The sequence below is a fragment of the Aythya marila genome (assembly GCF_965140915.1).
Source record: "Aythya marila genome assembly, chromosome: 4".
Lineage (NCBI taxonomy): Eukaryota > Metazoa > Chordata > Aves > Anseriformes > Anatidae > Aythya > Aythya marila.
Window position 1 is genome coordinate 74032799 of NC_139045.1, and position 20479 is coordinate 74053277.

A 20479-nucleotide genomic window follows, 5' to 3' on the forward strand; every position below is an offset into this window, starting at 1 on the left:
CAGTGTCCCCATTATGTCCCCATTGTCCCTATTGTCCCCAATGTTCCCATTATGTCCCCATTGTCCCCATGTCTCCATTGTCACCCTACATCCCCATTATCCTCCATGTCCCCATTATGTCCCCATTGTCCCCATGTCCCCAGTGTCCCCATTATGTCCCCATTGCCCCCAACGTCCCCACTACGTCCCCAACACCCCCATTATGTCCCCATCACCCCCCCTCTCCCCCCTCCCCCCTCCCCTCTCCATGACGTCACCCCTCCCCTCCCTAACCCTCCCCACCCTCCGAGGTGGGGGGGGGGGGGGGGGGGGGGGGAGGCTGTGCCGCGCAGGCGCAATGCGGCGCGGCGAAGCCGGAGCGGCCTTGCCCGGCGCCGGGCGGGGCGGGGCGGGGCGGGGCGGAGGGGGCGGGGCCAGCTCCATCCGGGTCCCTCCCCACCGGCGCCAGAGCGGCCTCGGCGGGACGGTGAGTGCGGGACGGGACGGGGGGGGGCGGGATAAAGGGGGGGGGTCCCGGCCCTCACACGGGGCCGCCTCCCCCCGAGGGGACGCAGCGGGTTAGGGATTCGTTGCTGTGTCGCTGTGGGGGTGGAGGTTGCCCCCCGGTGCCGTTTTTTGGGGGTTGGAGCCCTCCCCGGTGCGGCTCTGTGGGGTGGGGGAGGCCCCTCGGGAGCGCTGTGGGGGGCTGAGGGGGCTGGGAGCCCGCCTCACAGAGCGTCTGTGGGGTAGGGGGATGCCCGGTCCTGTATCCTTATGGGGCAAGGAGCTCCCCCTCCGTTATCCTTAAGGGGCAAGGAGCCCCCCCCCCCAGCATCCTTATAGGGCAAGAAGCTCCCCCCAGTATCCCTATGGGGCAAGGACCCCCCCTCTGTTATCCCTATGGGGCAGGGGAACCCCCTCCAGTATCCCTATGGGGCAGGGGAACCCCCTCCAGTATCCCTATGGGGCAGGAGGCCCCCCGTCCAGTATCCCTATGGGGTAAGGAGCCCCCCTCCAGCACCCTTATGGGGTGCTGAGCCCTTCCCATTCACTGCACTGTGGGGCTGGGATCCCCCCCCCTCCAGCATCCTTATGGGGCAGGGGAACCCCCCTCCAGTACCCTTATGGGGAAAGGAGCCCCTCCCCAGCATCCTTATGGGGCAAGGACCCCCCCTCCGTTATCTTTATGGGTTAGGGGGACCCCTCCTCCAGCACCCTTATGGGGTGCTGAGCCCTTCCCATTCACCACCCTGTGGAGCAGGCACCCCTTCTTATAGGACACTGAGCCCCCTTCCAGCACCCTAATGGGGCAGGGACCCCCCTTCCATCACCCCTATGGGGCTGGGACCCCCCTCCAGCACCCCTATGGGGCAGGACCCCCTCCCCTTGCACAACCCTATAAATCTGGGGTTGCCCCTTCCTTCCCTCTTCGTGCACTCCCCTCCTGCTCCCTGCAGGGCACCGCCTGTCCCTGCCACCCCATATCCTGTCCCTTTTTGGGGTGCCACGCTTGGCACCCCCGAGAAGGTCCCGACGTGGCGGGGGGGGAGGAGGCGACGCTCTGAGGGCTGCCTTGGCTAAAAAAAGCCCAAAAATGAAAAAAAAAAAAGGGCTCGGGATAGAAGCAGGGCAGCGGGGCGGGCACATCCCGAGCCTACTTTTGGCAGGGGATGCGTGTGGGTCACACGGGGCTGCAAACTGCACGTTTGGGGTGAAAAACGCGCCTTTGGGGTTTTCATTTTCATGCGCCTGTGGTTTTTTTTTTTTTGGTATTTTCGGGCTTGTGTTGTCTCGGACTTCCTCAGCTGCCTTTGGGCTTTGTTTTAGCGCGGCTGTGGGCTGGAGGGGAGCCTCTCCCGACCCCAAAAACACCCTTGGGAACAGCGGGGGGGGCTCTGCGGGGTCCATCGGGGTGCGGGGGGGGTCCCACGTGCGGCGAACAAAGCGCGTGGCTCGTTGTGTTGTGCTGCTTTTCTTTTTTTATTATTATTATTATTATTATCGATTTTTCTCTCCTCCTCTCCCCCCCGCCCCTCTGGCAGGAGGTTAGGATTACGCGCTGCTCCCCGCCTTTCATCTCCTCCTTCCTGCCCTGCGCGACGTGTAGGGCCGCACGCGGGGACGCCGGCCAGGGCGACGAGGGGAAATCTGTGCTGCCCAGGTGGACGAACCCCATTATTCTCACCCAGCCGGGCTGTCAGAGCACGAGCTGAGCTCAAAATATGATTTTTTTCCCCTTTTTTTTTCATTGTTCGAGCCGCGTCCCCTCTGTGGTTGTCCCTCCCGGCGCCCCCTAAGCCAGCTCGCTGATCTATCAGCCAAAACCCCATCAAATATCGCTTCCCAAACCCCATCCCGAGCGTTTCACGCTCGCTCTGCTCCTCTCGTCTCCGTTGCTTGGCTCTTTTATTCGTGCAGGCCCGGCCGCTGGGCCATCTGCGGCGAGAAATGAAACGCAGATTTGGCCCCGAGCCCGGAAAGAAAGTAAAAAAAAAAAAAAATAAATAAAATAAAAAAATGAACGAGGCTTTGCCTCAGATAACTCGGGGAGGAAGAGCGCAGGAAGAAACGCTCGGGGGCAACGTGGAAGGAGCCCAAAGCGTGCTAATTGCTGCGTTTTGGGTTAAAAATTAAAAAGGGAACGCGGCAGGAGCGGCGGGCAGAGGTGCCTGGGTGCTGAGGGTGGCGAGGGGACCTGGCCCGGTCCCAGCAAGGATCCCACTCTCTCTACCCTCCCTAAATCCCTGAAAGTCTCCGGATTTTATTCCCTGCTCGGCGTTTTGGAGCTTTTCCTTGTCGTTCCCACCCAAAATCTGGCTTTGGGTGGCTGTGGTGCCGCCTGGCGTGGGGGCTGTGCTGGTTTGGAGGCGAGCCGAAGCTCTCTGTCAGGCAGGGATGGAGAAGAGGACATGGGACGAGCATCCCATGGACCTTTCCTATTTATTTTTTGCGTTCCTATTTATTTTTTGTTTCCTGCGAGCCGTGCCGAGGGCTCTACCCCATCAGACTTTGCCTCGGGAGCGGCCACCCCGTGGCATCGTAATGGGGCCGGCTCAGCCCAGCTCGGGAGTTTCGGGGTGAGCAATGCAAGAACGGAGAGGAGCCACTTGGAAAAGCACGGTCGGGCCCCGGCAGTGCCTCCTGCCACGCCGAGAGCCGAGCAGGAATTAATTTGGTTGTTAATTGGAGGTGCGGGAAGCTCGGGCATCACCTCCGCGGGGATGTGGTGGTACCCGAGTGCCCTACGGGGTGGAGCCGCGTTGGTGGGATGCTCAAAGCTGCTTTTTCCTCCCCAAATGGGTGATGTGATGGCGCGCCGACCCCCTCCTGCCCCGTCTCATGCGTCCATTAGCTCTAATTAATTAACGAACATCTCGCAAACGAGACGTCGACGGGGGAGTGGCAGCCGTGGAGCTCGAGAGGAGCTTGGAGACGCCGTGGGTGCGCCTCGAGGGGAGGATCTCCCGCCAGGAGGACACGTGAGCTGACCCCAAAAGCCCTCAAATGAACCAAGGAGCATACAGGGGATGGACAAACCGCCACGGTGGCGGTGCCGGCGTCCCCATCCACGTCTCACCGCGCCCCAAACCCCAAAGCAGCACCCAGCAAGTCCCCGCCGTGGCCTTAAATTAGCCGGGAGCAGCTGGGGCGGGGGCTGCCAGGGCTCAGGTTGCTCCCGCGCCGCCGCCGCCTCGGCTAAAACTGGATCAAAGCCTGGGGAAAGGAGCGGGCCGGGGGCAGGAGATGCAGCGAGGGAGCACGGGGCGGTGCGGGGTGTTTTAGTGCTACGGATGATTCCCCCTTTGGATGTTTCCGAGGTCGCCGTTGGGTTTTTTTGGAGCCTTTTGGGTTTCTTTCGCAGCCGCCGCTTCTAAAAGCCCCGCAGCGAGCTCGCTGCGTCGAGGCCGGTGAGGAATTGGGAGCTGGGAGGGCTCCTTCCTCTGCTCCCTTCAACTCGGGGGCTGCGAACGTGGCAAGGAGAGGACACAACTTTGGTTTTTTTCTGGTTTTTCTTCCCGGGGAGGATTAGCCCTGCAGGATTTACGCCGGGCTCTGGAAACGGCGCCAGGTTCCCAGGCGGAGAGAGAAAGCGAAAGCGCCGCGCCGACCTTGCCCCCTTCTCGCTCCAGCCTCTCGGACCCAGCTGGGGAAGGGCTTTTAGGGAGAAAAAAAGAAAAGAAAAGGCTTGAAGGAAGCTGGAACGTGGTGCTGGGAGGCAGAGCTCAGCTCATCCATCGGCCCCTTTCCACCCCAGAGGGAATCCCGGCAGGTAAGAGGGCCGGGGAGCCCGACAGCCCGTCCCAAGTGATTTTAGGGAGCCCGGGCTCAGCCTGGCTGCTGCCAAGAGCGATAAATCCACCCGAGCATCTTCCCTTCCTCCCTCCCAGCCCCGAGCAGGCCCTTCCTGCCCGCAGCCTGCACGGAATTAAAGCGCTGGCGTGGCGTAAGGATCGAATTAAGCTCCTCTCCTCGCCGAGCTCTTTCGCAAAGCAGCAAATATTTCTGCCTGCCTCCAAAGGAATCATTTTTTCCATTGTTCCGCGCGAAAACCCTCGCCGGGGCTCGGCTTCCCCCCCCGGGGGTGGTTTCCTGGCGGATCGGTTCTTAAGGCAGCTGCGTTTTGGGGGCTTATTTATTTATTTCTCCCTTTTGTGAGCTCCTCAGCGGAGCGGGGACGTGCTGGAGCTGAACAAAAGCAGAGCCCTGCGAGCAGCCTGCCATAAAAGAGAGGGGGGGGGGTCCTGGTCGAAATTGTGGGTGAAACGGTGCAGCTTTGCTTGGGGTTTTGGGTTGTTTTGGTGGTTTTCTTGTGGGTTTGGGTGGTTTTCTTTTGGTTTTGGTGGGAGTTAAAAGTGGGAAGTTGGCTTTCTGTGCGCCGAAAGATCACCTGAATCCCTCTCTCTGCTCGCGAAGCCTCCCTCACGCTCTGATTTATCTCACCTCTCGATGTTTCTCTCTGATTTATGGACGGTTCTCCTCCGAGCAAGCAGGTACGACCCGAGAGTGAACCTTCCCGAAGCAGGCAGCTGGTTTTTGTCACGAAAAAGGCCGTGCCTTGCTTCGTTCCCCAAACCAAATCACTGTGGGCCCGCTTGCCCCTTCCCCTCGCTCCGTTTTGGGGTCCATCTGCCTGAAAACTTCGTCGGCTTCCTCCCTCGCCAGGAACTCTAATCCCTTTCAATGAGATCAAGGGATTAACGTCTTAGAAAATCGCAGGATTAGCTTGAGCCATTTTTTTTCCCCCCCTTCCTTTCTGCGCAGCGTCACGGCACCGCCGCGCCGGAGTTTTGAAAGGGAGCTGCTCACCGGTGCTGGCGGAGATGGGGTGCAAGGAGCTGAACCAATTTATGGGATTTGGGGCCAATCAAAGTGTTTAAAGCAATATTTTAACCCTCCTGCGTGTTCTCCGTGGAGTTTTGTGCAGTGGCAGGGTTTTTTTCAGCACGTTTGGCCTCGTCGGTCAGCAGTTAGCTTGGAGGTGCGTGGCTCGGATGGTTTGCAGCTCCTGGTTGGGTAAACACAGAGCTGGCCTGAAAGGTTTCCTTGCAGGAAATCTGCAAAACTGCGTGCTGAGATACCTCCACGAGCAGTTTCGGGGGGCTGCACTACCCCTGGAAGCAGCGTTATTTCCAAAAGTCCCATTATTTCAAAAAATTGCTCCCCTGGAATGATCTCGGGGGGCTTGGGCTGCGCGGGGTCTTCATCGGGACGTGGCTCCCAACCCGATCGTCCCCAGCCCACGAGGAAAACCCGTGCACACCCTGGGGGTTTTTGTGACATCCCTGCTCGAGGCACTGCCAGGAATGCCTGGCCGCAGCCCAGCGTGCCCAAAAAGGGCAGCTCCTAATTTCCACCCTGCTAACGAGGCCGCGGCGCCCTCATTGAACCACTCCAGCAGCCGCCACGCCGCTCGCCCCGTGAATTCGGATGGGATTTCACACCAAACCCCTCTGAGAGAGCCAGAGCGATGCCGTGGGATGCCCAGGGGAGGATTTGGGGTCCCCCCTCTCGTTTTAAAGGACGTGGCGGGCTGCGATCCGACCTCCGGGCTCTCTCCAAGCGCCTCCAACTCGTAGTAAGAGCTTACGCAAAGGCTCCCGGGCGTCATGCGCTCCCCTGACCTTTGGAGAGACACTCGATGCAGCCTGCGTGCTCGTTGCTAAGCCGGGTCGTTAGCGCCAGCAATATATTTTGCCTTCTAGTAGCCGATTCAGCAGCCAGGAATCTGTAGGGATCTGGCAGGGAGCGGGCTGTTTTCGGGCCTGCCGGTCTCAGGGGTGCCCGAGGAGGCCCCGGTAGCCTTGAAGCAGGTTTGGTTTTGGGTTTTCAGCGAGTTCTGCATCAACGTCGCAGCCTCAGCCTGGTGTTTTTGCTCATTCAGGGTTGGATTTCTGAGAAATTTTAAATTTCGGAGAAATTTAAGCCCTTAAGCCCTCGGGCAAGCGGGGAGTTGGGGCAGGCGATGCTCCAGGTTTGTGCCTTGCCCGCCCGTCACCTCCCAGGTCCCACCAGCCCTGCCCTGAATTTGGCGGTCCCTTGCCGTTCTCCGTCCCGCTGAGGTCAGGCCATGGCATCGGGAGAGCTTTCTGGCTGCAGAAAATGTCATTTTTTTTAAACCGTTTCTGTGCCAAACAGCTTGCCCGGCGTCAGCACCGCGTGTCAGGAGGGGTCTCTTCTGCCAGCTCAAGGCTTCCCCGCAGCCTGAGGACTTTCTGCAGGAGGGAAGGAAAGAAGGAAGGAAGGAAGGAAAGCGCGCTCCTGAAAGTGTCTGCTCCTCACGTAAGTCAGGAAAATCCGGCTAATTGACCTCATTAACACCTCCAGCCCTGAGATCAAGCCTCCTTTCTCCTCTCGGACACAAAGCAGGAGAGGGACAGCAGCGCTCAGCGTGGAGACGGAGAGGGAAGGACCCACGCGTGCTGTTCCTACACACATTTCTCCGTGGGGCTTGGCCAGGCACTCCAGGAGCAGAGAATTGATTCTCCTGTCTCCTGCTGACCTCTGAGGCTTTTGCCCACCTCGCAGAACCGTGGGAGTGAAGCAATTTGTGCCCCGGGGCACAAATCTCTTTTTTTTGCTGGGTTTTCAAGCGCTGCAAAGCCCCCGGTCGCTGTGAGCAGAGCAAAACGAGCCGGGGAAGAAATATTCCCCCAAAACCCAGTGCTTTTGGTAAAAGCAGAGGAAGGGCAGGCTGAGCACGGAGCTCCTTTTATTTTTTTTTTCCTGTAAGCATTAGGAAAAATATCAGATGGCAGTGACACGGCGGTGGGGTAAATTCCCAGCAGGCTGAGGTTTGGCGTTGGGGTTGCCTGGGTTTTCCTGAAGGGTTTTTAATGCTGTCAGCAGCTGACAACGCGGCCCTCGCAGCGACAGAGGGGCTTTCGGGGCGGCTCTTCCCCGGGATTTCTTGGTGATTTTGGTTTTGGTGTCCGGCTTTCGGTTCTCCCGCATCGAGCTACCTGTTCTGCTTTCTGTATATTTAGTAAAAATGTTGATAAAGAGTCTGCTGGGCGCTCCCAAGGCCCAAAATCCGGGGTTTGGGCTCGGAGGGAGCAGAAGGCAGCAGCATAAAGAGGAATTCTTCCCTCCCAGGCCTCACGCTGCTTTTCCACCGCGAGGCTTTGCGGCCATCTGGATCCCCTTGCAGATTATGCCCCCAAAAAACCTCCATAACCTAGCAACCCCGGGGAGCTGAAACGAGCGCCTCCTTCCCCTCCCGCAGCCCAAATCGCGCTTGGCTCGGCTCACCGCCTCGCTCGGGCTGCCGCCAGCAGCTGCTCTCCCCAGCCCCGGAGCTCCTGGAGCACTTTGCAGGGATTTATTGATCCCTGCACTGCTTTTTGTTTTTGTTTTTTTTGTTTTTTTCTCCTATTAAATGAGCTCGGGGAGTGGGGACGAAGGGATTTCGGGAGGTCGTATCGTCCATCTGCTTGGCGGAGAAGGCCGGTTGCTTTTTTTTCTTTGCTTTATTCAGCCTGGTGAGGGTGATTTGATTTTTTTTTTTTTTCCCCAAATGTGATATTTTGGGAGCCCCTTTAGCATCCTGCACCTCTCCCTGTCCGGATTGCGATTCCCTGGGTTATCCAGATGTTGAGCACCGGGTTCGGCTGGGCAGTGCTTGCAAGAAGCCCATGAATCGGGGACAAAACTCCATAAATCGAGGCTTTGGCACCTGATGGGATGCGGTAGGGGCTGGTGCTGTGAGGGCAGCGGGGTTGGGTCCCACAGGGCCGCTGCATTTCACAGCCAGGAGGACGGAGGGGGGCTCGGGGCATCCTTTCCCTTCCCACCGCGCTGTCGGGAGGAAAAGTGAGCTCAGCGGGTCGTGACATCGCAGCTGGGACGGAGCCACGTGCCAGGAAAAGGGGGTGGAGGGGCAAAAAAAAACAAACCGCGGGGCCAAAGGGGGAAAAAAAATTCCTCCAGCATTATCTCATGGCCAAGGAGAAGCCCGGCTCAGCTCACGCGGGCAGCCTGCGGCTCCCCCTCAGCCTCCCGAAGATGCTCTGGCAGCCACGGATCCTGCGGCTGCTCCTCCGACTTCCTGCGGCTTTCCCGAAACTTGCTGCCTCGCCTGCAGTTCCCAGAAAAGCTGTGCCGGGTGGGATGACCCCGGGGCTGCTTTCGATTCCTCGTTCCCGCTGCTGCCAGACACGGGGAGCCCGAGCTCCGCTCCCCCGCCGGCTTAGGCTGAACTTAAAAAAGCACCAGGGATTATTTTTTTTTTTCTTTTTATTTATTTTACGTCTTTTTTTTTTTTTTTTTTTCTGTCTGGATCTTGCAAAATCAGCCCTGAGCGAGCCTCTTGTTTGCCTTGCTGACGGCCCTGGGCTTTAACCTGGCGCTGGGAACTGCAGCTGACCTAATTCCTGCGCCTCTCCGGCAGAAGCAAAAAGGTTTTTCCTCCTCAAGATGTGCCTCGGGACGGCGGTGACGGGGCTGCTTCTCCACTAAACTGACCCTTGAGGATCCAGAAAACTGCAGGGGTGCTGGTGGCACTGCCAGGTGGATCTGTTTATTCTCATTTTAAGACTTTTTGGCCTTTTTGGCTGCTGATTGCGTCGCCGGGAGCCTCTTCCAGCTCGCTCTTTCCCCACCAGCGGCCGAGGGGGTTAAATTTGTGTTTGGTGTCGTCCAGCCAGGGAGCGAAGCCAGGGAATTTTGGTTCCCGTTCCAAAAGCATCCGATTCCCTCTTGGAGGGAGGGGAAAGGGCTCAAAGGTCTGAACCGGGCAGCATCTCCTGGGCAGGCTTTGCTGGAGAATTGCAGCATGATGGACTGGTGGCCCAGAAGGTGCAGGGACGTTTGGAGGGAGATAAATTACACCAGGAGAGGTTTTAGGGCCTCTGCATGGGGGTTTGCAAACCCCATCCCGTGCACCTAGCTGCCCCTGGCCCTGCGTGGAGCATCCTGCTTCCACAGGGAGGAATTTTTAACTTCTGCTGCCCAATTTCTGGGGGAAAAACCATGTCCTTTTGCTCTCCAACCTCCTGCCGTTCCCCGTTCTGCTTTCCATGGGCTCTGCTGGCTCTGGGGGGCTGCCACCGGCTTTTGTCACCCCCTCGGTGACATGCGGTGACCCCTTGGGTGCCCTGGTGGTGACAGCTCCGCGTTGGGATTCACCAGAATTCACCCACGTGTCACGACATCTCCTGCCGGGCTGCTTGTCCGAGTAGCATCTCGCTGCTGCTTCCAAAGTGCCCCAAAACCCCTTTTTTTTGGAAAAATTTGTTGGAAATCTCAGCCTGGACATACAAGTCTCGTATTTCTGGCTTGTGGAAATTCCCAGGGGGAAGGCGATGGGGCCACGTTCCTCAATTCCCCCTACAAACGAAGGGATTTGGGGAAACTTTTCCTCGTGCCTGCTGCCCACTGCCAGCCCCAAAACCAAACCCTTGGCCTGGGCTAAACGTGGTTGGGACGCTCGGTGCTCTGTAAAGAAATACCAGCAACAAAAACACCCTCGGAAGGAGAGAAAAAACCCCAAGAACCATCAGGAAGCGAGGGTGAGGTCCCCGTGGTGCTCCTGGTGTCGTGCAGCAAGGGAATCGCCTCCTGGGTTCCTCCCTCGGAGGTTTCCCCGCTGAAAGCTGCGTGGAAGAGCTCGGCCGAGCTGGTTGAGCTCGTTAATTGCTTGCTGCTGCTAATGAGAAGGACGGATTTGGGCTGCGTGGCTTCTTGGGGTTTGCCTTGAAGTGCCTGGCTTGTAATCAGAGGGCGCGGCGAGCAGGGGGAGGGCAGCGGCACCTGCAGCTCTCCCTTCCCTGCCTGCCCTGCTCTTTAACCTGGTGTTAACCAGAACTGGCCCTTAATTAAAGCCGTTAATTAAATCCCACGGGGACGCGGAGGCTGCGTCCTCCCCGTCCCCGCGGCTGCGTGCGGACCGGCACCTCCTGCAGGGGGTTTTGGGGTTTCCTACGGGATCCCTCCCCGCGGAGAAGCCCCGTCCCTGCGTCCAGCCCTGTCATAAGGACACCTCGGTGCCTTTTAATTTCAGGGCGTTCGGGACGTATCCTCCGTGCCTCAGCCTGGGAAAATCCGACTTTCCTTCCTTCCCTTTCATCTAGGCGGCCGGGTTTGCGCTGAGGGGCAGCCTGGCACCTTTTTATAACCCAGCCTCCAGGTCCTGCTGGGTGCAGGTCGGGATTTCAGACCCGCAGCCAGCCCCACGCGGGGTCTGGGGTCCCACGGGCACAGCCTGAAGCTTTTTGTCCTGCCTCGGAAAGCTCCCGGCCTCCCTCACGGCTCCTTTTTATTTCTTTTGGCTGCGCTCTGGGAAATCTGAAGCGAATTAAAGCACAGCTCCTCCCCTACCACGCTCCCCACCCCCCAAAAAAAAAAAAAAAGAGAAAATCAAACAAACCAAAAGCTTGGCTCCTTACAATCATCCCATTTCAGGCTTTTTTTTTCAAGTTAACAGTTTCCTGGATCCTGGGCAGGCTCTTTTTTTGCCTCTATCTGCTGATGGTGATTTTTCACCGTAACGTTTCTGCACCTCTGGGATCGTCCCGAGGAGAATGAGTCCCTGCTGTAGGGTCACGGCCACCTCGGGCACGGCGTTTTGGGGCAAAATCCCAGCTGGGAGGATGCGGCAGGGAGCTTGGGATCCCTCAGGCAGCCGTGGTGGTTTGTAGCTGCGGTCTGGTGGAGCAGCTGGATGCGGCCGTCGGGAATTCGTGGCTGGAGGAGATCCCAGGCCCTAAATCCCAAGCCCTAAATCCCAGGCCCTAAAAAGGACCAGCTCATCTCCGCTGACATTCTCAGTGCGCTGAAGCCCCCAGACCTGGCTCAGTTTGGAGAGCGTCGCAGCTTGAAGGAGCTACGAAGGAAGAGGGTTGGTGCCGTGCTGCTTGGTTTGGTTGTTTTGCCTCCAAGATTGGTCCCGGATTGTTTGGGGTGCTCGGCTGGCCAGAGGGATGCTCTGTGGGGGCGTTCAGCTCCTTTCCATGCCCCGGTAGCGAGATCCAGCACGTTGGGGTCTCCATCTGCTGGTTTTTTCAAGCCTTGCTGAGGCTTGCTCCCGAAACCTGCGTTCCCATAGAGGATTTATGATCCTCAGAACCCCAAAAACACGCTGCCGACCACGGTGGTCCCCCAGATGGGGACCTCAGCCACTGATATTCCTGGTGGGAGGCCACAAGCTCTGCTCCCGGCTCGCAGAACCTCTCCTTCCCCGCATGGGGCAGCCAGCAAACCCGGAATATTTCTGGAAATCCAAGCCAGCGACCAGCACGAGGAGCCCCTGGCTCAAAAAGGAAGCAGGAGGAGGCTCACAACCGCCTGAAATCCCTTTGACCCAGCAAAGAGCACGGGGATTAAAACCCCAACCCAACCCCGCGCAGCCACGCGAAGCTGCGCATTAACTGTGCCCGAGTCGGGAACAAAGGTTTGGGGGCGGTGTCGCTTTTTTTTTTTAATTATTTATTCGCAAAGCAAAACAAACACAAAAAGAAAAAAACCAACCACCACCTCGGTGGCGTTGAGCAAGCCTCAGTGCGTGCGGGCTCGCGGCTCTTGCAGCCTTCCCACTCGGGCTGGGCGCCTCGCTGAACACGTGCTCGGCTCTCCGGGGGGTTTTAATCGAGTCCAGGCTTTACCAAAAATCGTTTTTACGCCTCAAAAACCCAGGGAGCCGAAAGCAGCGGCGGGGATGCTGCCCTCGGAGAGGGGCAGGAGGTGACGCCGGGCTGGGGGGCCAGCCTCGAGCGCCCCAGAGGGGAAGAAATCGGTGCCAGGAAGGCGTGAGGATGCCAGGTGGGTGCTGGAAGCTGCAGGAGAGGGGCTGGGGCTGCGTTTTGGGGCCGTGTTTTAATTTTGCTGAGGCCGCTGTCGCGTCGTCTCGCTGCCTGCCCGAAACAGCGGGGCCTGATCCTGCGAGGTGAGGGATGGGAGAGCCGCTCCTGCGCCAAGAAAACACCCGGTGAGGCTTAGAAAAAAAGGGGACAAAGGAGGAAAGGCTGCTCAGGAGCGTCTGCTGTTGGGTAGGGTTTCTTTGCTGAAGCTTTCTGGGCTTAAACCCGGTTTCTTTAGGTGCCACGAAGTCCCTGCGCCGATGGGGCCGCAGCAGCAGCAAAGAGCACGGATCATTTCAGGGATTATTTTCTTCCAGACCCTGAATCCAGCCTTGCTGGGAGCCCAAATGCCTCCCTGCAGGTTCACAGCTCAGATTTGGGGCTTTTCATCGCCGTTTTCCCCGGTTATCCCCGGCCACCTCCCCCGCTTTCACCCCGTCCTGCACAAAACCTGGAGCCGCGCGGCTCCTGCGCCGAAAAAAAAAAAAACAAAAACCCTGCTCCGGGGGGGATTTTGTCATCCCTCCGTAATTGAATTCCCCAAAAGCTGGGGGCAGACTGCAGGTAGTTTCCCTGTTTGTTGTGAAACTGGCTTGCACGCCGCCTCCCGTGGGCAGTAACCGATGAAAGGAAAACAAGAGAGATCATTTATTATTGGTTTTTTTTGTGTGTTTTTTTTTTTAACTTCCTTCTCCGAGCTGGGGGCGGGGGAACTTTGTGCCTGTTCATTCAAGGGTGAGCGGCTCGGGAGCCGCGGGGCGGAAAGGAACGATGAGGAGCCACAGCAAATCCCTGCTTTTCGGTGATTTTTCGGACGTTTGGGGCTCGGGGAGGTTTATATGGCACGGGAGAGCTCGCAGGCTGAAATCATCACCCCGGGGATGGGCCCGGGAGGTTTCATCGGGCTCTGTCTGTGGGATTTGTGCTGGCACCTGTATTTATGGCACCTGTAAATCCCGGCAGCTCTGCCATCTGCCGCGGCGATGTCCTTGCCCTCCCCTCGGCCCCGATGGCAGCGTGGAAATCACCCTAAAGGAGTGGCGGAGGGCAGAATTTCTGCTCGGGGAGGAAACCACAGGAGAGGAGGGGAGGAAAAACTCTCCAGCCTGCCTTCTGGCTGCTTTGGGGCGTTTCAGTCTAATTAATCGGGGTTTCAGGCACAGGGGGACATTGGGATTGGGGTGGCTTGGCTGCAAATCCCCGCCTGGAGCTGAATTTAAAGGACTGCCTGCGTCGGCAGGAGGGGAAATCGCTGGGCGAGGAGCACGTGGAGGGAGAAGGGGAATCCCAGGCACGGGTTAGCCTGCCCCGCTTTGTTTTCGGGGCGTCCCTCCTCTCCTCTGTGGGGCATCCCGTGTGCGGATGGAGCCTGACGTCCTCCTCTTCTCTCCCTTTCCTCGCAGCCTACCCATGAGCTCGGATTTCCAGCACTACAGTTTCAGGATGCCGAACATCGGGTTCCAGAACCTGCCTCTCAACATATACATCGTGGTTTTCGGCACGGCCATCTTCGTCTTCATCCTTAGTTTACTCTTCTGCTGCTACCTGATCAGGTAAGAATAATCGATTAGAGAAAGAATATTAAAAAAAAAAAAAAGGATTAAAATCAGAAAAAAAGGATTTGCTCAGCCCTTAGCATCGGCCTCAACATTCGTCCCTCGCAGAGGAAACGGACGCGGAGCTCACGCAGCGTGGACCCAACACGTCTGGAAGCGAGCAGCTCCGAAAGGAACCGTGGTATCGGCTCCAAACCCAGCAGAAATTTATTTCTGGGGCCACGTAACACGGGCACGGAGCACGGTTGCTCAGGCAGGCGTCTCAACCGGGACTTGGAAGCGGGGTTTTATGGTTCCTGCCCACGGCTCGCTCTTTAATGGCTAACTCGGGCGCCGGCTGCTTAGGGAATGTTTAATGCCTGCCCCCTCGTTACCCTACCCAAATCGCTCCTCGTGAGGGATGTGTTTTCCCCGGGTTGAGCTGAACCTGTGCGGCTTGCCTGCAAAACGAAGAGGTGTTTGGGCTTTGCGAGTGTTTTCCTGGGCACTGGGTCTCGCTGGGTGTGTTCTGCCCCAGAGAAGAAATAACCAGGAGTAACGTCTGGAGGATGGAGCCAGCAAACCTTTAAATTTAGAAGTTGGAGGCGTGTGGGAAGAGAGAGGGTGAGTAACTGCTGAGAGAAGCCAGCGAGGGAAGCGGCAAGCTCCTGCTGTCTTTAAATGAAGACGGAGTGCCTGTCGGGGAGGGACGTTTGGCTGCCACCCCCAGGAATAACGCTGACCTCTGAGTGATGGGAGCTTGGGCTAGATCATCTCACGATCCCTGCACAGCCCCAGCCTCGACCGAGACCTGAGGAATCCAACCAGCAGCACCAGGATTTGCAAAGGAGGATCCTACACACCCGGAGCAGCCCCAGAAACCCAAAACCCCCCAAAAACCAGTGGCAGGAGGATCCGGTACACAAAGCAACACCTTGAGTTCATGCTGAGTTTCTCCCCTTCCTCAGTCAGCTGCTGAAGCCCTCCTGGGTTACCCCACACATCCCTGACCCCCCCTGCGCTGAGATTTGGGGCTTTTAACTGAGGATCACATCTGGAGGCTGTGGAGCAGCGAGGAATTCCTTTAACATTTGGGGAGATCCGACGCGGGAGCATCCTCTGCAGCCCTCTTGGTGCAGCAAACCCAGCCAGGAGGCACCCCGAGCGTGGGAGAGCCAATATCTGGTGTTTTTACCCCAATCTCCGAGCTGACAGCATGGGATCAAGGATTGCCTGTGGGATCTGCCACCGCCGCCCCCCCGTAGCCTCTCGTTTGGCGAGTCTCTGATTGCCCACCACCTCCGCGAGGCACGGCGATCAGCTCTGGAGCTGGCTCTCCTGGGAGAGCTTTTTTCCCCCCTCGTAGGTGGTCCCCGGCAGCCAAGCTCTGCTTTTCCCCATCTGGGTTTCATAAGCACTTTCCCAGCCTCGGGGCTGGGCCGGTTTCACCCCTCTTGCTCCATCCCCGCTCCACAAAAAGCCCCAGCCCGAATTGGGCGGCTGCTGCCTGCCTGCCTCGTTTCCCGTGGCCGTCCTCTCCGAAATCACAAAGGAAAACCGAAGCGATTAGATGGGGAGGGGAGGGAAGCGAGGTGTCTTTGGGGTGTTCCTGCTGTTTTGGGGTTAATCCTGCTGTCTTGGCCTGCCCTCACTTCTCTCCCTCTCTTCGTTCCAGGCTCAGACACCAAGCACACAAAGAGCTTTACGCCTACAAGCAGGTGAGGTGATGAACGGGCTCCGGGAGCCAATAATCGCTCCTTCAGGATGTCGTTGAGCTTTTCTTTTCACCGGGAGGCTCTAGGTCTTTGAAAAGAGGATGCCAACGCTCTGCCAAACCTCTTTTCCAGCTGATTTAGGGTTTTTTTTGCCAGCTGGGCCCCCTGAGAGCATCTCTTGCCTGCATGCAGCGCTCTGCAGGTCTCAGCATCTCGGGGTCTGCTGCTGTCCGACCTGGATGCTGCCCTGCAGGTGCTTGGGTGCATCCCCCTAAGCGAGCCCAGAGGCAGCAAGAGCAATCAGCAGGACTAAAAGAATAGAAATACTAATTATTTAAAGATAAAACACCCTGAAAGCAAGAGTTTAAGCTGGGAGAGGCTTCCCCCAGCTAAAACCAAACACGGGTGCCAAGTCTCGGAGCGTTTTCCCGGGCGCTGGGGATGTCTCCACCCTCAGAGCACCTCCACTGGCGCTTCCCAAACCCTCGGGGGTGTCGTGGTGGCAGCATCCAGCGCTCCTCCAGCAGCTGCAGCGTGGGCTGGAGCTGGCTGCGGGGTCAGCACAGCCCCGTCCATCCCGGGGAAGGCATCGCCGCGGCCAACCCAGCTGCTTTCTGCAGCCACCCACACGCAGGGGTTAAAATAAACTCCATTTTCTGCTGAAACATCCCCTTTTCCCCGGGGTTTTGTAGCTTTTTCCACCTCTGACCTAGCGTTCAGGCAGGAAACCGAAGGAGGTGGGGCCGGGCTGGATGGATGTTCCAGCACGTGGCTGTTCCTGGAGCTCAGCCCCCTCCAGGCGCTCGGTTTGGGGACCTCCTGAGGTTTGTCCTCGGATCTTTTTTTTTGTGCAAACACCACTTTTCGCCCTGTCCACCCACAGGGATGCGTGCAGGCTGGAGGTGGGGTGCCGGAGGTTTCTGGCTCCTGGGGAGCTCCACGTGTACGGAGAGCTGCCACAGCACGGGCACATCCGTGGCTCTGTGTTTTTTTATAATTATTGCTCAAAGTGTGCAGAACTGGCCCGGTTTTTAGCGTATTTTTAGAATTCAGGTTTAATTTACAGCGGGCTCTTTCTGTTTGTGCTGTGCCCTGCAAAACCTCAGCCCATTGCTGCCTTGGTGCAGCACCCGGCCCCAGCTGGTGCCCAAAAGGGGGGATTTTCAGTGTAACAGATTTTGCGCATGGAAATTCGGATTTATGGGGATCTGAGCAGCTGTAAATGTGGCAGGAGCCGTGTCCTGACCCCATCTCTATGTTGCAGGTCATTCTCAAGGAGAAGGTGAAGGAGCTGAACCTCCACGAGGTGAGTGCGTGCGGGGCTCTGCTTCCTGGGACGCCGCCAGCAGCGGGGGAACGCGATGAGTTTCCACCCCCGGCAGCTCCTGCAGCTCCCCTCCGTCCCTTGCCACCTCCTGGCTGCAGGGACACCGTGCCAAAAGCTGACGTGTGCCTGGCCCTGCAGCCTCCTTGCACCTCCTTGTGCTCGTTCCCCGATGCTGCTCCTCATCCTCTCTGCATGTCCCATCGCTCGCTAACGCAGCTGCCACGGGCACAGCTGCAGAGGGGCCGGATCGAGCCAGCCCCAGCCCCCTCCCAGGGGCCTTTTCCTTTTTATGCACCATTATTTTCATGCGTTATTAATTTTCGTCATCATCATTTTCAAGCAGCATTGTTTTCCTGCAGTGGTCTTCATGCGTTTTCATGCATTTTTTTTTAACGCGTTTTCACGTATTTTTGTGCGTTTTCATGCGTTGCTGTCCTCATGCGTTTTCATTCATTGTTATTTTAGGCATTTTCATGCATTTTCACAGATTGCTTTTATGCATTTTCGTGGATTTTGATTCGTTTTCATGGATTTTGATTCATTTTCATGCATTTTTATGCATTTTCACGCGTTTTTGTCTGTATGCACTGTCGTCTTCACGCAATTTTCCACGCGTGGTTGTTTCTCCTGCAATTTTTTTCCACGCATCATCCCTTCGGTGCATTTTTTTCATGCGTTGCTGTGGGTTTTCTGCGCTGTCATCCCCGCAGCAAGGAGCCGTGGCAGGAGGAGAGGCCGGCTGCGGGCTGCTTGGGTGTGTTAGGAATTAAAAACCCTGTTTGCATCCCCAAAGGGGGTTTGGGGAAGGCTGGGAGGGTTTTGCTCAGGCTCCTTCCGAAATATCCCATTTTGGGCAAAAAATTGGGTATTGGGGGATTGATGCAGCAGCTGCCAGGGCTCACCGGGAGGTAAAATCCCCGCTGGGCTCCTCTGTGCTTGCCCAGCTCTGTTTTTTTTCCCCTTTTTCCCGTGACGCCGCCTCTCCGAGGGCTTCACAGGCTCCAAAAAGTGCTCGGTCCTCAGTGCAAACCCACCAGGCTGTGCAAATAAAGCTGGGGGGCAGCGGTTCCCCTCTGCCTCCTGCGATGTTTGTGGGTAAAGCAGGCAGGGAGGCGCTGCCCGGCCCAGAGGCTGCCAACCCCGGCAATTAGAGCCCGGATTAAAGGCAGATTGGGCTTTAAACTTATTTTGATTGCTGTTTAAATGAACGGAGCAGCTTAATGACCACAGGAGCTGGAGGATTTACCTCCGGGAGGGCCGCAGCCCTGGGGCTCTGCAAAGCTGCGCTAAGCCGGGCTCTGTCCCGCAGCCAAGCCAAGCTCTGCCCAGCACCGCTGCTGAGCTCAGACAGGAGCCAAATTCCCCTTTTTTTTCCCCAATTAAAGGCAGTGGTGAGGTGAGCACCGGGGAGAGGACAGAAACCTGCACCAGGAGCCAGGAAACACTCACAGGGAGGTTTTTGGGGGAGAATTTCCCTCGGTTTAGAGATATGCGTGGATTTTTTTGTGTTGGAAAACGCTGACCGTGCCGGTGACCCGCTCGTCTTTCAGATCTGCGCCGTCTGCTTGGAGGAGTTCAAGCCCAAGGACGAGCTGGGGATCTGTCCGTGCAAACATGCCTTCCACAGAAAGTAAGTGCGGGACGATTTCAAACACAGCAGGAGCCAGGGGCTGGGGCTGGGTCCTTTGCACTCCTCTGGTCCGAGGCACGACGCGAGGGACGGCGCCTGAATTACGCAGCCGGCGCTGCTTGGCCTGTCCCAGGCTTTAGAGAATAAACAACTGCCACCTCCCCTTTAATCAGCTTTTATTTACGGCGTGGAGCGGTGCTGCTCACCCCTTGGCTCCAGGATCAGCGCCAGGCTGCTCTCCCAGGCTCTCTGAGAGCCTGGAAAGCCGAGCGCGGCCCCAAATCCACCTGCGCCTGCAGCTCCTGGGTGGCTGCCGGGCTCCCCCTGCGCTGGAAAAGCCCCGGCCCGGGGCGCTGCGATTTTTGAAGGCGTTTTAAGAGGCAGCGAGGCGGAGGCGCCGGCACAGGGAGGTGCCAAAGCCCAAAAAAATGCTCGTTCAGGTGGAGAGCGTCTCTTAAATTCCTCCACGAGGGCTAGGGGATGGCTGCGGGTGAGCCAAGCTCGCTGCGGTGCTCCTTTCTGCCTTGCTGCGGTGGGAGAGGACAGAGGAGAACCAAAAAGCCTCCCATTTTGCTTGGTTTTGTAGCGTTGCATCTTCAGCAATCTGCTCTGGGGTTTTCTTCCCCCTCCAGCAAGGGCAAAGGAAAAAAAAAAAAAAAAAGAAAGGAAAGGAAAAGCCCCTTTCCAGATGGCTCTGAGCGTTTGGAGCAGCAAAACTCCAGCGTAACGCTTCGGTTACGTGTGGTTGTATTTTATGACATTTTTACGTGCACAAAGGCACCTAGGCGGTGAATTCATTGCGCTGACGATGCTGCGGGGAGGGTGGAAACGGCTCGGCCCCGACACGGCCCTGATTTGGGATGATTTGGGGTGATTTGGGATGATTTGGGGTGCTTTACCCTTTTTTTTTTTCCCCCCCAGGTGCCTCATCAAATGGCTGGAGGTGCGCAAGGTGTGCCCGCTCTGCAACATGCCGGTGCTGCAGCTGGCCCAGCTGCACAGCAAGCAGGACCCTGGGCCCCCCCAAAGCCCCCTCCCGGGCGCGGAGAACCTGGTATAGCTCCGAGCCCCCCCCCTGGACTCGCCCCGGCGCTCAGGGGGAGCCCCCCCAGGGCACCCGGAGCCGCCAACCAAAGCACTACGGCACCAGCACGGAGCTGGGGACGGACGGACGGACGGACAGAGAGCTGAGAGCACTTTAGGAGGGAGCACGTCCCCCCCCCGCACCTCCCTCGTCCTCAGAATGAGGTTTTTGGGGTTTTTTGTTTCCTCCCCGGGATCCCGGAGCTGAGGGAGAGGGGGAGAGCCTCGCCTCCACACCCGTCCCGCAGCCGGTGCCCCCCCCCCGGAGCAGCGCCGCCCACATCCACCGCGGGTTCGGTGGCACCCGAGGGGGGATTTTGGGTTTTATTTCCCCTCCTGGGGGGGTGACGTGGGTGCAGCCCCGCCTCGGTGCTGCCTTTCGTGCTCTCTCTGCCCCCGAGGGCTTCGTGCCAGGATCCCAAAAGGGCTGAGCGGGGCAGGGGGGCCGTGTCCCCCCCCCACGGCGCGCGTTGGGCTACCTCAGGGTTTCCTCAACCCCCTGCCACGGGCGAGCCCCCGGGGGGGGACAAAAATCCTGCCCTGTGCACCCGCTCTCAGCCCCAGGGGGCTCCAGGCAGTGCCAAAATCCCCCAAACCAAGCAGCCCGCGGGGCGCAAGCTGCTGGGGGGGGGGCCACAAGGCCCCCACTTTGCCTTTTGGGGCGAACCCGAGCACCCCACAGGCACCCGGCCCCCTTCTCCTTGCAGCTCTCGGTCCCTTTTAGGGGGGCAGAGGGGGGGGGGGCTCAGTATTACCAGGGGCACAGCAGCGTGGGGCGTCCCCCTATAAAAACCGTGCCCCCCCCCGCCTGTTTATGGAGCGTGGAGCCTCATAGACGTGTTTGTACACTACGAATTCTGCAGCAGAATATTTTTTAAAACGGTCGCTGTTTTGTTTTTTTGTTTTTTTTTTTTTTG

General features: G+C 58.0%; 1 protein-coding gene across 6 annotated transcripts; it reads left to right on the plus strand.

Moving 5' to 3' along the window:
- Positions 1 to 445: 445 nt before the first annotated feature.
- RNF24 (ring finger protein 24) lies at positions 446 to 20479 on the plus strand. Of its 6 annotated transcripts, XM_082758726.1 has the most exons (7): positions 6270 to 6759; positions 8771 to 8985; positions 13676 to 13825; positions 15483 to 15525; positions 16787 to 16828; positions 18400 to 18479; positions 19401 to 20479. In XM_082758726.1, exons 3-7 carry the CDS (start codon positions 13683 to 13685, stop codon positions 19537 to 19539), a joined length of 447 nt encoding a protein of 148 aa, XP_082614852.1. In that variant the 5' UTR covers positions 6270 to 6759; positions 8771 to 8985; positions 13676 to 13682; the 3' UTR covers positions 19540 to 20479. The 6 variants fall into 6 exon arrangements, with proteins under 6 accessions (XP_082614853.1, XP_082614854.1, XP_082614852.1 ...); XM_082758727.1 differs by lacking the exons at positions 6270 to 6759; positions 8771 to 8985 and adding an exon at positions 446 to 466; XM_082758728.1 differs by lacking the exons at positions 6270 to 6759; positions 8771 to 8985 and adding an exon at positions 3925 to 4249.

What these genes read in the sequence shown, in the direction of transcription:
- RNF24 (XM_082758727.1), top strand. Translation starts at nt 13,683, where the DNA reads ATGAGCTCGGATTTCCAGCACTACAGTTTCAGGATGCCGAACATCGGG. An exon ending in TTCTGCTGCTACCTGATCAG is followed by an intron (nt 13,826 to 15,482) that starts GTAAGAATAATC and finishes TCTTCGTTCCAG; the next exon opens with GCTCAGACACCAAGCACACA. An exon ending in AGGAGCTGAACCTCCACGAG is followed by an intron (nt 16,829 to 18,399) that starts GTGAGTGCGTGC and finishes CTCGTCTTTCAG; the next exon opens with ATCTGCGCCGTCTGCTTGGA.